The sequence below is a fragment of the Trachinotus anak genome, unplaced genomic scaffold, assembly GCF_046630095.1.
Source record: "Trachinotus anak isolate AG129_WGS33_773 ecotype Australia unplaced genomic scaffold, CSIRO_AGI_Tana_v1 ptg000015l, whole genome shotgun sequence".
NCBI classification, from domain to species: domain Eukaryota; kingdom Metazoa; phylum Chordata; class Actinopteri; order Carangiformes; family Carangidae; genus Trachinotus; species Trachinotus anak.
The window spans coordinates 17,238,973-17,254,113 of record NW_027273866.1 but is presented as its reverse complement, the minus strand read 5'-3'; the positions used below and the strand labels follow the sequence as shown (position 1 = coordinate 17,254,113).

At 42.0% G+C, this 15,141-nt stretch overlaps 1 protein-coding gene across 4 annotated transcripts; it reads right to left on the bottom strand.

The window, feature by feature from the left end:
• Positions 1–5,459: 5,459 nt before the first annotated feature.
• lgals3b (lectin, galactoside binding soluble 3b) lies at positions 5,460–11,073 on the bottom strand. 4 transcript variants are annotated; one of them, XM_071498644.1, is made up of 8 exons: positions 10,946–11,050; positions 10,411–10,521; positions 9,434–9,520; positions 9,349–9,388; positions 9,000–9,211; positions 7,247–7,335; positions 6,558–6,726; positions 5,460–6,342 (listed from the first exon to the last, which is right to left on the bottom strand). In XM_071498644.1, the coding sequence occupies exons 2-8, from the start codon at positions 10,414–10,416 to the stop codon at positions 6,184–6,186; spliced, it is 762 nt and encodes a 253-aa protein (XP_071354745.1). In that variant the 5' UTR covers positions 10,417–10,521; positions 10,946–11,050; the 3' UTR covers positions 5,460–6,183. The 4 variants fall into 4 exon arrangements, with proteins under 4 accessions (XP_071354745.1, XP_071354744.1, XP_071354743.1 ...); XM_071498643.1 differs by having other exon boundaries at positions 9,349–9,432; positions 9,472–9,520; positions 10,946–11,048; XM_071498642.1 differs by having other exon boundaries at positions 9,349–9,520; positions 10,956–11,073.
• Positions 11,074–15,141: the final 4,068 nt, after the last annotated feature.

Sequence of the window (15,141 nt, the reverse complement as noted above, 5' to 3'; positions counted from 1 at the left end):
ACGCTGAATTTCTTTTCAGGAGATTTGATTAAAATCTTCGGTTTATACAGTTTAACTCTTTGAATGTGATGAAATGGAAATTTGATTAACAAACGTGCAGATTTTAGTTCTACTCGTGTATTTTCACCACCACCTACTTTATATGAACAATTAATTAAACGTTTTGTATTTTGCTCCATGCATCCGTTCATGTTTGAGACATGAAGAAAATCTCAGTGTCTTGGTTCACAGCAGCAGAGACAGAGTGAGACCTCTTCGTAGTTAATAATTTCTCTGAGAGCCCGATTCAGTTTCAACAACAGCAAAACAACACATCAGAACCAGGAGAACAGGAGCCCTCCTACAACCAGGGTCAAAGGTCACAGCCAGGACTGGCGTCTCCCACCTCTCCTTCTGTATCTCCTACTCTCCTTCCGTAGCTATTCCCTTTCCCCTCCCCTGTGTCCTCTTTCCTTCTCTGTGTTCTTTTTCCTTTGTAAGCTCCTCATTTCCTTCTCCTCTTCTCCTCCCCTTTTTATCTCTTTATCTTTGTGTTTCCTCGTTTACCTCTGATGAAAGACAAACATCTTGGATCTGCGGCAGGAGGTCTCAGTGTCGCCCCCTGGTGCCTGTGAAATAGTTTAGGTAACAGGTCCAGGATCAGGACTGAGAGTCAAACAGTGACATTAAATCTGTGTCATTTACACAAATATAAAACAGATAAATACATTCATCTTTACCTGACTAACAGTTGCCTGGACTAACACAGGTAGATTAATAGGTATAATTTGTTATTTATATTTAAAATTATATACTATTGAAAATATTAATTTAATTTATTTTTTAAAGAAAAGATTTATAGTAATATAGTAATATCATTTAATAATGATGCACAAATTTGAAAATACAATTTATTATAATATAATAACTAATGATATATGCAGTAATTTAAAACATTTTTAAATTACTGTGTATATCATACAGTAATTACTTTGTAATACTTTAACGAAGTAAATTAAAATAAATAAATCAACATATAATTATTGTAAAGTGATTAGAGTATTGTACTATGTAAGAATGTACTTTTTTTTAACAGATTTTTTATTTAACATATACATACATACATACAAACACAAACTCAACAAACACAGAGGGGATGTATATTATATGCAGTTATATTTGCTTGAAGTTCTTTAAAAGTCCTTTCTCCTTTTTTTTTTTCCACTGACTCTTTGTAAATTTCAGTCACTGTTTTTGTACCTTTATGTCCTATTTCTGCTAGTCCAATCCTCTTCTTCATTCCAAATGCCCTAACAAGCATTCTGCGTTAATATGAGTACTTTACAAGTGAGAAAAACAACAATACAAAGTATGAGTCATTTACAGGTGAGAGCAAAGACAATACAAAAAAAGAAAAAGAAAGAACATTCCCTCCTGTAATAAAAAATAAAAAAATAAAATAAAAAAAATAAAAAATAAAAAAAATTTAAAATAAAAATAAAAATTAGAGGTGACAAGAGTCCCGGCATTGCCTGTACTAATAATGAGCATCTTTTATCAAACATATCCATTTTCAACTGTAGTCTTGCTGTGATTTTTTTCCATGATAAACACATTTTTTTACCCTGTCTCTCCATTGCATTATGTTTGGAGGCTGTGGTTTCAACCATGAAGCTGTTATTGTCTTTTTTGCTATTAGCAGCAGGATTCTCAGTAAATATTTAGAGCGCTTATCTATCATACTATCAGGAATTATACCCAAAATGTGAAATGCTGGTTCCAGAGGGAAGTTAATGCCCATAATCTGTTTAATTTCCTTTTGAACATTCTTCCAAAAATCCTGTATTTTTGGCCAATCCCAGAATATATGAGTGGAGTCACCCACTGCGCCACACTCCCTCCACCATAAGTCAGTTGTATTGCTGTATTTCGATGTGATGAACGGAGTGTAAAAGTAGCGCATTTTAACTTTCCAATCAAATTCAAGTTAGTTTATGTCCCTCTTTAAATGTTTCCTCCCACTCTTCTTCTGATATTATGATATTCGCTTCCAGTTCCCATTTTTCTTTGATATCCAAGTTGTTATCATTGCATTCGTGTTGTAGTGCTTTATAGATTTTTGATATAATCCCTTTTTTTGACTTGTCCTCTGAGAACAACCATATCACTTCCTCTAATTTGGATGGTGCCTTACAGATGATCCCATTCCTGATGTTTCTGTAGGTAATCTCTTAACTGTAAGAATTTGTAAAAGTCATGAGCTGGTAAGTTAAATTCTTTTTGAAGTTGTGTGAATGATTTCATTGTTTGTCCCTGAAACATTTGATCGATATATATTAGGCCCTTGTCAGCCCATCTGTTAAATCCTGAGTCTATGGTAGATGGTACAAAGTCTGGGTTCTTTGCTATTCTAGTAGCCCTGCCTACAGAATTTGACAGTTTCAGCTTCTTTCGCACTGCTGACCAGATTTTCATTGTTCCCTTAATCCATTCGTTACCCATCCCGGGCCTCTTCCGAGCCTTTTCGTTTAGAAATGGGAGTGATTCTAAAGGTGTATTTTGACATGTGTTTTGCTCCATCTCCACCCACACTGAATCTTTCTCTTTAGTGATCCACATAATTAAGGCTCTGAGTTGTGCTGCCCAATAATAATTTCTTAAATTAGGTAAATTCACCCCTCCCTTTTCTTTTTGCTGAGAAGCGTCTTGTATTTAATTCTTGCTTTTTTATTTTGCCATTAGAATTTAGAATTTCGATATAATTTTATCTAATTTTTTTAGAAAAGCTCCAGAAATCACAATAGGCAATGACTGGAACAGGAACAACAATCTTGGTAGTATATTCATTCTTACTGCTTCTGCTCTTCCCACCAGAGTCAATGGTAAAATCTCCCATCTAGCCAAATCATCCTTTATCACAGTTATCAGTTTCCCATAGTTAGCTTCAAATAGCTGTGCTGTACTAGGAGTGATAACTATACCCAAGTATCTAAACCCTTTTCCAGTCCATTTAAAATGGACCTTTTCTTTAAGTTCTACTGGACAGTCTCCTGAGAGCATCATAGTTATTGATTTGGCTTCATTTGTCAAATACCCTGATATTTCACCATATTCTTTCAAGTTATCTAGTAGAGCTGGTATAGACATGGAGGGCTCCGTTACATATGTTAATAAATCATCCGCAAATAACAATGTTTTGTATTCTGTGCCCCCTTCATCTTTTATTCCTTTTATGTTCTTATTTTGTCTTATTGACTCTGCTAGTGGTTCAATACTTGCTGCAAACAGAAGCAGACTCAGGCAGTCTCCTTGCCCGAGGTAGAAAAAGTCTGAACAACAGCCATTGACTCTTATCCATGATTTGGGATTTTTATAAATAATTTTTACCCAGTCTATAAATGTTGAATGAAACCCAAAAACCTCCAATGTTTGATATAAGAAGTTCCATTTCACACAGTCAAACACCTTTTGTGTATCTAGGCTAAGCAGCATGGTAGGTTGGAGGTTGTTTTTAGCACATGATATAAGATTTAATGTTCTCCTGATATTGTTAGTCTCCCCAGGATAAACCCTGTTTGATCTGGCTTGATTAATTTAGTTATATGTTGTTGCATTCTCTGTGCTAGTATGCTTGTTAGTAGTTTTAAATCATTACAAAGCAAGCTGACAGGTCTTATGGCTTCTGACCAAGTATCTGGGCTGTTTCCTGTTGACAGAGCATAGTTAAAAACTTTACATAGTACTGGTGTTATCTCTTCTGCAAAACATTTATAAAATTCTCCTGAGAAGCCATCTGTACCTGGGGATTTGTTACTTTTAAGGGTTTTTATAGTGTTGGCTATTTCTTGTGATGAAATTGGTTTTATCATTTCAGATGCTTCTTCTGCCTTTAATGCTGTTAAACATAGTTTTTTGAAGAATTCTTGTGTTTTGGTCTCAGTGAGAGTGAGATTAGACTCTGAGTCACTGTATAAATTTTTATAATATTCCGCAAAGGCCTCCGCTATCTCTTTTGGCTTGGCCATGATTAAATTTGAACTGGGATGTCTTATTTTTGTGATTATTCTATTTGTTTGAGCTTTTTGCAGTTGGAATGCCAGTAACCGGCTTGCTCTGTTGCCCATCTCATAATATCTTTGATTTATAAAACAAAGCGCTCCTTCTGCTTCATATGTTAAAAGTTCATCTAACTCATGTCTCACTTTTTTTAATTCGAGGAGAATAGAGTTGTTAGATGTTCTTTTATGTTCTAGCTCCAACTATCTGATTTTGCTTTCTAGCTTTCCTTGCTGTTCCAATTGAGTTTTTTTCAACCTGGAAGTTATTTCTATTATTTTCCCTCTTATGACTGCTTTTCCTCCCTCCCATAGAATCGATGGTGAGACCTCGCCATTGTTATTTATTTGAAAGTATTCCTTTAAATTTTGCTTTAGTTCTTTGACAACCTTTTCATCTGATAAGATTGACACATTGAGTCTCCAGTACTTAAAGAAGGATTCCCTGCCCAACTCAAGGGATAGTATGACGGGGGCGTGGTCACTTATAGTTATGGACTCCATACTGCAGTCTCTGACTTCTGTATCTCTTGTTTTGACACACACAAAAACTATTCTCGAATAACTACCATGTGGGTTAGAATAGAAGGTAAAGTCTCTTCCTTTAGGATTATTATGTCTCCATGGATCAACAAGGCCTAATTCTTTTATAACACTATTTAATACTCTGGGTTTTTTTGTGTATGGTCCCCTCTCTGATGGCAACCTGTCTAATCTTCCATTCTGTATGGTATTGAAATCCCCCCGAAAATTATCATCCCTCGTCCGTTACTGGTAACTATATTAGCTATGTTTTAAAAGAATGTTTCATTTTCTTCATTTGGGGCATAGATATTTAATATCGAAATAGTCATATCTCCTATTGTGCCAACCACCATGATACATCTTCCCATATCATCTTTAATCACTTTCTCTGCAGAAAATGGTAGGGATTTATTAATTAGTATGGCCACCCTCCTTTTTTTGCCATATGAAGCATGAAGTACTTGTTTACCCATTCCCTTTTCAGTTTTTTATGTTCATTTTCACTTTCTTGTATTAGTGCAATTGCACATTGTAATTTCTTCAGCTGACTCAATATTTTCTTCCTCTTAATGGGATGATTTAGACTGTGCACATTATAAGAAACAAGGTTCAACCTATTCATGATACTTTAAGATGTAGGCCATCAACTCTGTTCCTCCTGTAAATCAAAACAACTGAGCAAAATGGTACAGAATGTACTATTAAATACTATTTAATACTGTAATTATTATCATAAGCAATTTAAAAATAAATACTATTTGCTATATAATAAAGGCTCCATCAGCTAAAACCTGCTTTTTTACAACACTAATTGTATAAGTAGACTTCAGAGGTCAGAGGTCACGGTTTGGCCTTGTCCTTCTTTACAGATACAAACAAACAAACACAAACTGCAGAAGGTTAAAGATGAACCCTTTATTTATATGAATCCACTGAGTACAAATAGAAGGGGATCTCCTGAGGATGGATCTACTGATGATCCACTGAGAACCTTCTGTGGATGTTTAATGTATAAATGAACATTTTCGAACTTCACCAAGAATCATACAAAGGTCTATTCAAAATATATTTTGGATTAACTGAGGATCGACTGAATCTACTGATGATCATCTACAATCATTTATCTATAGTGATCACCTGTAAACAGGATTGTTGGAACATCTTTTGTAGATCTATGGGGGAATCTGTTGTGGCTCTACCTACTATGTCCTGTAAATCTATTTTATTTATAGTAATGATCTGTAGATCTACAATGGATTCACTGACAATCCCCAGTAGACCTCTGGTGGATCCCCAATAAATCTCTGGTGGATCTCTAGTAAATCTCTGTTTGATCCCCAGTGGATCTCCAGTAGATTGCTGGTGGAACTCCAGTAGATCTCTAGTGGATGCCCAATAGATCTCTGTTAGATTGCCAGTAGAACGCAGGTGGCCCTCCAACAGATCCCCATAAGATTTCTGATTGATTTAAAGTAGATCTTTGTTGGATCTACATCTGCTCTATGATGGATATAGTACTGTGGTGGATTTCTTATGAATGAATTGATGATCTCCTGCAGATCTGTAGATGTTCCCCCCAACCCTTCTTTCTATGGTGGATCTCCAGTGGATCTGGTGACATGACTCAGGGCAAGGTCTCCATGTGGACCTTGGACAGGTTGAGGTCGTAGTAGATGTTGAGTCTGTTGATGGATCTCAGGTCAGTGATCCGGTGTTTGAACTCCAGCAGGTGAGAGTTGTTGATGGCCACCTTAAACTCTCTGTTGGTGCACAGGATCTTCATCTGCAGTAACAAAACCACAAACTGTTATTGACCAAACACATGTTCTGACACTTTGATTCTGTGCAGTGATGAACTCGGGGAACCTCGACACCTGAGCATCACTGTTGGAAGACAAACACAAACCAACCTAGGAGCTTATTTTGACAAGGTTGCTAATTGTTAGTAATAAAAACACAAATCTGAGCATTTTTATTGATATAAAATCAATATTTGACCTCGAATGGCTGTCCCTGGACAAAGGGGAAGTGCTGCAGGTCTCGCTCCTCTTTGCCCCACTTCTTGCCGATGCAGCTGTTCCTGACGATCACCTTCCTGCCACTCTCATTGAAGCGAGGGTTGAAGTGAAAGGCCAGGTCGTTCGCTGTGCGCAGATCCACTGTGAACCTGAAAAACAACAGAGACCATCACTGATTTCTGAGGCCACCAGATCCTTTCACAGGATTATACAGCAGCGCGTTACAGTGACTTTGGTCCAGTTTCACAACAAACTCCTCCTGCTCAGACAAACCGACTAAAAACTTCATACAGAGCAGAGAACATGAAACCACCTCCAGTCCTCAGAACCTCCTCAACTCCCAACCTTTCTCCATATTCTAACATCATCACCAGTGGAGGCGCCTCACAGTTTGAAAACCTACAATCTACATCATCCATCCATCCATCACCACTCCATCATCCATCATCCATCTATCATCCATCCATCCATCCACCATCCATCCATCCATCCATCCATCATCCATCCATCACCCATCATCCATCATCCATCCATCACCCATCATCTATCATCCATCATCCATCCATCACCCATCATCCATCATCCATCCATCACCCATCATCCATCATCCATCATCCATCATCCATCCATCCATCATCCATCTAATGAAGTTGAAGTGTTGACACTGACTTGTCAGCATTGGGTTTGATGGTTCCAGTGATGGTGATCAGCAGTTTGTCATAAATTCCACTGGGCAGATTCTGTTGATACGGCACCGCCTGTCAACCAGAAAACACTGTTCACTGCATCTGTGTGTAACTGTGTAACTGTGTGTAACTGTGTGTGTAAGTGTGTAACTGTGTGTAACTGTATGTGTAACTGTGTGTGTAACTGTGTGTAACTGTGTGTGTAACTGTGTGTGTAACTGTGTAACTGTGTGTAACTGTTGGAACTATGTGCGTAACTGTGTGTAACTGTGTGTGTAACTTTGTAACTGTGTGTGTAACTATGTGTAACTGTGTGTGTAATTATGTGACTGTGTGTAACTGTGTGTAACTGTGTGTGTAACTGTATGTGTAACTGTGTGTGTAACTGTGTGTGTAATTATGTGACTGTGTGTAACTGTGTGTAACTGTGTGTAACTGTATGTGTAACTGTGTGTGTAACTGTGTGTGTAATTATGTGACTGTGAGTAACTGTGTGTAACTGTGTGTAACTGTATGTGTAACTGTGTGTGTAACTGTGTGTGTAATTATGTAACTGTGTGTGTAACTGTGTGTGTGACTGTGTGTGTGACCGTGTAACTGTGTGTGTAATTATGTGACTGTGTGTAACTGTGTGTAACTGTGTGTGTAACTGTGTGTAACTGTATGTGTAACTGTGTGTGTAACTGTGTGTGTAATTATGTAACTGTGTGTGTAACTGTATGTGTAACTGTGTGTGTAATTATGTGACTGTGTGTAACTGTGTGTAACTGTGTGTAACTGTATGTGTAACTGTATGTGTAACTGTGTGTGTAATTATGTGACTGTGAGTAACTGTGTGTAACTGTGTGTAACTGTATGTGTAACTGTGTGTGTAACTGTGTGTGTAATTATGTAACTGTGTGTGTAACTGTGTGTGTGACTGTGTGTGTGACCGTGTAACTGTGTGTGTAATTATGTGACTATGTGTAACTGTGTGTGCAACTGTGTGTAAGTGTGTGTGTAATTATGTGACTATGTGTAACTGTGTGTGCAACTGTGTGTAAGTGTGTGTGTAATTATGTAACTGTGTGTGTAACTGTATGTGTAACTGTGTGTGTAATTATGTGACTGTGTGTAACTGTGTGTAACTGTATGTGTAACTGTGTGTGTAACTGTGTGTGTAATTATGTGACTGTGTGTAACTGTGTGTAACTGTGTGTGTAACTGTGTGTGTAATTATGTAACTATGTGTGTAACTGTGTGTGTGACTGTGTGTGTGACTGTGTAACTGTGTGTGTAATTATGTGACTATGTGTAACTGCGTGTGTAACTGTGTGTAAGTGTGTGTGTAACTATATGTGTAACTATATGTGTAACTGTGTGTGTAACTGTGTGTGTAATTATGTAACTATGTGTGTAACTGTGTGTGTGACCGTGTAACTGTGTGTGTAATTATGTGACTGTGTGTAACTGTGCGTGTAACTGTGTGTGTAATTGTGTAACTGTGTGTAACTGTGTGTTTAATTATGTAACTGTGTGTGTAACTTTGTGTAACTGTGTAACTGTGTGTGTAACTGTGTGTAACTGTGTAACTGTGTAACTGTGTGTGTAACTGTATGTCTAATTGTGTAACTGTCTGTAACTGTATGTGTAACTGTGTTTGTAACTGTGTGTTTAATTATGTAACTGTGTGTAACTGCGTGTGTAACTGTGTGTAAGTGTGTGTGTAACTGTGTAACTGTGTCTGTTTGTATCACCAGACTCTGTTGAGGGGCAGTGGGGTGGGTGGGTCCAGGTCCAGGTCCAGGTCCAGGTCCAGGTGAAGGACTGGGCCATCCTCCAGGCCCTGCAGGTTGGGGGGAGGGGGACGGCCAGGTGGGCTGGCTGGGGTTTCCTCCAGGCCACGCGCCTCCATCTGCAGAAAGACCAGGCGGGGGGCCTGGCCAGGTGGGGTTGGCGGGGGGCTGACCTGAGGTGACACGTGTCTTTATTTGTCTGTGAACTCTTTTCTGTTTGAACAGCAGCTCAGCACCTGAGGTTCAGGTAAGTTTTCCACAGATCCATTTTGGATTGGATCAAACATGGAGAGGAAGTTGGTGGGCGTACCTGGCCAGGTGGGATTGTTGGGTTGTCCAGGCCAAGGGCCACCACCTCCTGATTGGTTACCACCACCAGGCCAAGGACCGCCACCTCCTGATTGGTTACCACTACCAGGCCAAGGACCGCCACCTCCTGATTGGTTACCACCAGAGGGCCAATCACCAAGAGCGTCTGAGAGCTGCAGACACAGGAAGTGAAAAATAAGTGGAGGAGCGTTGACACTTGAGTGAGCAGCTCCTCCGGTGTCCAGCAGATGGTGCTGACACCTCCTGCTTCTCTCCACCAACACAGACGAGTCGAGTCTCCACAGGGTCAGACGAAGGATGGGTCTGATGAGGGAGTCAGTGATGTCATGCCGACATCAGTGATGTCATCACTGTCTGACACTGACACTCTGCATGTGTCTCAGGTAAAATGAGACAAAACAGAAGCAGCAGTAACTGAGTGTCCAAGTGGTCCCTGAATGCAACGCAGCACAGTGTGTGTATCAGTGTGTGTGTTTTAGTGTAAGTGTTTCAGTGTGTGTGTATTTCAGGGTGTGTGTGTGTGTGTGTGTGTGCAGACTGAGGGTGTGTGTGTGTGTGTGTGTGTGTGCAGACTGAGGGTGTGTTCGGAGGTTGATGACAGACTCATCAGGAATGTTCAGTATGAAATTGTTGATTTTACAGATGAATGCTGCTCTGTTGACAGACCCCCCCCCCCCCCCCCCCCACACACACCCCCCCCCCCCCCACCCCCCACCCCACCCCACACACACACATCACATGCCTCAGGGCCACGAGATGGAGGGAGGGGCGCTGGTTATAGTTTACATTTGGCTGTGTTGGAGCATATGACAACTACACCTGGGGCTCTTGGGGCCCTTGTGGGTCTGTGGGGTCTTGTTCACTTCATGAAGATTGAAAATACAACAAATAACACAGGTAATGAATCAACAAGACACAGCTAAACAATAAACAGTGAAACATAAAGAAATGAAAACAAATCTAATCTTGATGTGGTGTTAATCCTTCAGTTTCCCTCAGTGATCATGTTTCAGTTTGTGTGTGAGAGTTTTCAGAAACTTACATCCATCCTGCACCTCTGTGACCTGGAACAGACGGAGAGACGGTGTAAACAGCAGCAGCAGAAGAAGAGGAGGAGGAGGAGAACGTCTGTGGGCGCGGCGGACGGCGAGTCCTGACATGACGAAAGGGAACAGGACAGTCAACGTCTCCACCAAGAGCAGAGAGAACAGCCAGGTCATGATTCAGCTGAGAACAACTCATCAGCTGTTTGTTCTCGAGCAGAAGAACTCAGACCTTAAACACAGGACGTGTGAGTGTTTCTCGCTTTAAACCCAGAGCTGTGAGGGTGTGAATCCAGCTCACAACCCTCCTACAGGAACATCACTGATTTCTGCTCTGCCTGACCAGCTGCTGCTGCTGGTAACTGCAGCTGTGAAAGTACGGAGCAGCAGAAAACCCTCAGAGAGAAGTTCAGTGTGGGGGGAGGAACACAACCAGCCTCCAGATTCACTTCCTGCTTCCTGTCCTGCTCTCACCTGGTCGTCCGACTGACACCTGAACCTGAAACAGTCTGAAACAGAGTGAAGAGGACTTACCTGAGTCCACCTGAGTCCACCTGAGCTGCAGACTCACACTGAGCCTGTGTCAAACAGGAGCCTGTTTAAGTCCTCCAGCCTCGCCCTGATCACATGACCAGACCACACCCCCCACACACACACACACATGCACACACACACACACACACACACGCACACACACACACGCACACACGCACACACACACACACACACACACACACACACACAACACAGACACTATTTTGGAGCGTTGCCATGTGAACTTTATTTAAAGTCAAACACTTTCTTTTCTCTCTCTCACAGACTCTTGAGATCAAACTGGATTATTGATGGATTATTAATCAGTTTGTTATTGTCTGTTGCCACGGAAACCAAACAGGAGTTTAGGGTCCAGGATTCAGACCCACACACAGATAGATCAAATATATAGATTTATGTTGTTGTGTTGTGTTGTGTTGTTAAGAGTCACACAGACATTCACAGCACTGCTTGTTGCTGTTGTGTTGTTACCGTGGGAACAGGTTGGTTTCAGTGTTTTCTTGTTTGTGGTTTTTCTTTGATCTCTGCAACAACATGGGTGATGTCATCACAGGAGGAGGAGACACGGAGACTCACTCTCTCAGCATTGGCTGTATGGTACTTATCCTGATGCATTATGGGATACTGAGTGAACTCATCAGTCTCCAGAATGACACAGTGTTTACTGTGTTTCATTCATTGTCTCTACTTTTATTTATTTCAGTTTGACTTTTATGTTTGTTTTTGTGGTTTTATTTTTTTAAATTCTTTTTGTCATTCTTTTAGAAACTACAAAATAAAAGTCTTGGAGGGGGGGTGTTTGGGCAGGTCCTCATTTTCTCACTGTGTTTGAGGGTCAGGACCTGGTTTAGGTTTAGGGTGACAGGTCAAAGATGGTCATAGTGATTGAAGCTCGCTGATGATCGAGGTAAAAACAAACAACATCTATTAGTTTGAAGCAGGAAACAAGATGAGATTCATGATCCAGCCTGTGCAGCACAGTCAGTCTGGTCCCAGTGAAACAGGGAACAACAGTGAAACTGGTTCCTGCTGGTTCTTGACTGCAGGTAGAGAAACACCTGGAGCCAACAGGTGACAAACTCAACTGTGAGAACAGCCACTCTCCATTCAAGGCCCACTTACTTGTGTGTTTGGAGCTTTTGACCCAGTTTGATGAGTGTGTGTCTGCCATGAAGCAGCAGGGGGCAGCAGAGGATCACAGAGGGGTAACACACCTGAGGGGCAGCAGGTGGCGCTGTGGAGCTGCAGACAGACGAGAACTCTCAGTGGAATGTCACACTTCCTGTTCTGGTTTTCACATTAAAGGAGCAAACTGTGGTGTGGTGAAAGTCTGGTGCTGAGTTCAGGGTCCATCGGGAGCTTCAGATTCTACTTGTCTCCCCTTAAATAACTTCAGGGTCCAGGTTCATTCTGCTTCATTTTTCTGACTTCCTGTCATGTGACCTCTGTCTTACTCAGTGACCTCTGCTCTCAGCTGAACGTTTGAACACAAGAGAACCTGAAGGAGCTTTTACATGTGATTTTATACAGATTGTTGCTGTGTTATGTGTCTGTAAATGTTCATCATTCACAGTTGAAAGGTCCAGATTAGAACTTCTGCAGTTTGATCCAAAGTCTCAGGCCAGTGAGCTGTGTGTGTGTGTGTGTGTGTGTGTGTGTGTGTGTGTGTGTGAGCTGACTGGGATAATCCCTGTTGAGCTGCTGACCTCGACACAAAACCAGTTCAACAGGAGACCAGAGACCCCTAAGAGACACTGAAGGGGGGAGGGCCCGGGGTGGGGGGTGCTGTGAACAACAAGACAGAGACAACAGTTACCCTGTACAGTAGGGGAGGGGCTGGTAGACCTCTGTGTGTGTGTGTGATTTAGTGTTATCACATCGTCTGCTTCATCAAACTGGATTCATGAGATGCATACCTCTCTCTCTCTCTCTCTCTCTCTCTCTGTCTCTCTGTCTCTCTGTCTCTCTCTCTCTCTGTCTCTCTCTCTCTCTCTATAGAGACCCACATGGACACAGAGGGGTCAGGGGTCAGGGGCCCGTCAGTGTGGCCCCTGTACATCATGACAACATGTGCTCGTCTCTAGGGGACAGTACAGACACTTTTCAGGTTCACACCTGTAGCCTCACCTGTCCTGTCTCTGCAGAAAGAACCAAACACCTGCTGAGCCTCAGTCACATCAGCGACTGTTCGTTTGGATCCGTGAGGTCAGTCACGTGACCCGGTGATGCTGCGGAGGAGACAGCGCTGCAGGATCAGAGCGAGCTGTTCAGACCTGCAGGAGATGAGCTGCAGATAGACGGAGTCAGGCTGTCGTCGCACCGACGGAGCAGCGTGAATACCTGAGAACACACAGCCGAACAGACGGATCTTATCTCACAGCTCAGAGCCGAGACTGGGAGGAAACACCACCCTCCCAGTCATTCATCCTCAGTCCTCTGAGGGGGGGGGGGGGTCACAGGGTCAGGATCAGACTCTCAACAGAAAAGACTTGATGACAGGAAAATATTGTAGATGTCTCCATCATCATCATCATCATCATCATCATTTAATGGCTCCTTCTGTTTGTTTCGCAGCTTTGGGATAAAGTGTGAACAGTATTTGGACAAACTAACAAGCAGATCTTGGGCCCCTGAGGGTCCAGGAGGCAACAATACTGATGTCATCACAGTGAGGTTCTTACTGAAGGACAGAACCTCAGCCCTCGACCTACTAGAACTGTAGGAGACGTTCTGAGGGAACAGCTGGAGCCAGTTCAGAGATGTTCACAGACCTGGACCCGACTGGACCCGAGCTCATGTTACAGTTCATGTGTCTGCAGTTTGAGTGCGTCCCTCCGTCCTCCGTCACATGCTTTTATCACATTAGCAGATATTTTCAGCTCCTCTTTCATCTCCGTTTAGCTCACACCCTGGTGCATTCTGGGTAATCAGGCAGCAGGATCTTCCCACCGTAAATCTGCAGCTCATGAAGGTTTTTCATTAAATGACTTTATTAAATCACCAGCAGCCTGACAGCTGAGGTCACTGTGTGTGTGTGTGTGTGTGTGTGTGTGTGTGTGTGTGTGTGTGCGTGTGTGTGTGTGTGTGATGACTTTAGCAGATGTCACAGTAGAAACCTCAAACAGTAAAAACAGAGCCCAGTCCTCCTCCTGACAGAGACCAGGAGCTCTACATTCAGACTGGACTCCAGGCTCGTCAGCTGCAACTCAAGCTAACATGCTAAAATGCTAACATGCTAGCATGTTAGCATGTTAGCATGAAGCTGTGGTGAAGTATTACAGTTACATTACTTTACTTTGGTTTTAATCTTTTAATAATTTTAAACTTTCACTCCAATAAAGCTCAGTGTGTGTGTGTGTGTGTGTGTGTGTGTGTGTTTGTGTGTGTGTGTGAGTGTGTGTGTGTGTGTGTGTGTGTGTGTGTGTGTGTGTGGTAACAATGAGGTTTCTGCTTCTTTGCCTCCAGCAACAATTAAATCTGTGAGAGACCTCAGTGTTTAATACAACAGGCAGGATTAACACACACACACACAAACACAGACAGACACACACACACTCACACACACACACACACACACACTCACACACACACACACACACACTCACACACACACAGCTGTGTATAGATTGTATTTGCAGCCTGCAGCAGTAAACACTGTGTGTGTCAGTGTTGATGTGAGTTATGTTGTGATCCTGGATGTTAGTGATGACATCACTGTGACCTCTGAGATGACTTCCCCTGAGGTGTGTGTGTGTGTGTGTGTGTGTGTGTGTGTGTGTGTGTGTTATACTTGTACATGTGGGGGTTGCTCATACATGAGTTCTCTGAGCTCCAGTACTGGAGGTAAAACCAGGACCACATGATCGTCACCGGGGCCCGAGTCAAGAACCGGCTCCTGGTGTAGTCCCAGGTTTCCTTTGTGCTGATTGGTCCACTTCACAAACAAAAGAAGTTCTTCCAGCTCCACAGTGATGCAGTGATACAGAGCCACAACAGCAGCTGATCCAGGTCATTTAGGGGGTTCCAGGGGTGATACAGATGGTTTTATGGACCACTAACAAGGTTCTGGCTCATTAAGAAGGTTCTAGTTATTATTAAGAAGGTTCTGGATTCAGTAACAGTTCTAGGTTCTAGGAGTGAGGGATGATTTAGGAAGATGCTGTACAACATGGCTC

Excerpts from the sequence above, each read along its gene's own strand:
- lgals3b (XM_071498642.1), bottom strand. Across the intron at positions 9,212-9,348 it reads CAACAATCCCACCTGGCCAG|GTCAGCCCCCCGCCAACCCC; the intron begins GTACGCCCACCA and ends GTGTCACCTCAG. Across the intron at positions 7,336-8,999 it reads CTGCCCCTCAACAGAGTCTG|GCGGTGCCGTATCAACAGAA; the intron begins GTGATACAAACA and ends TCTGGTTGACAG.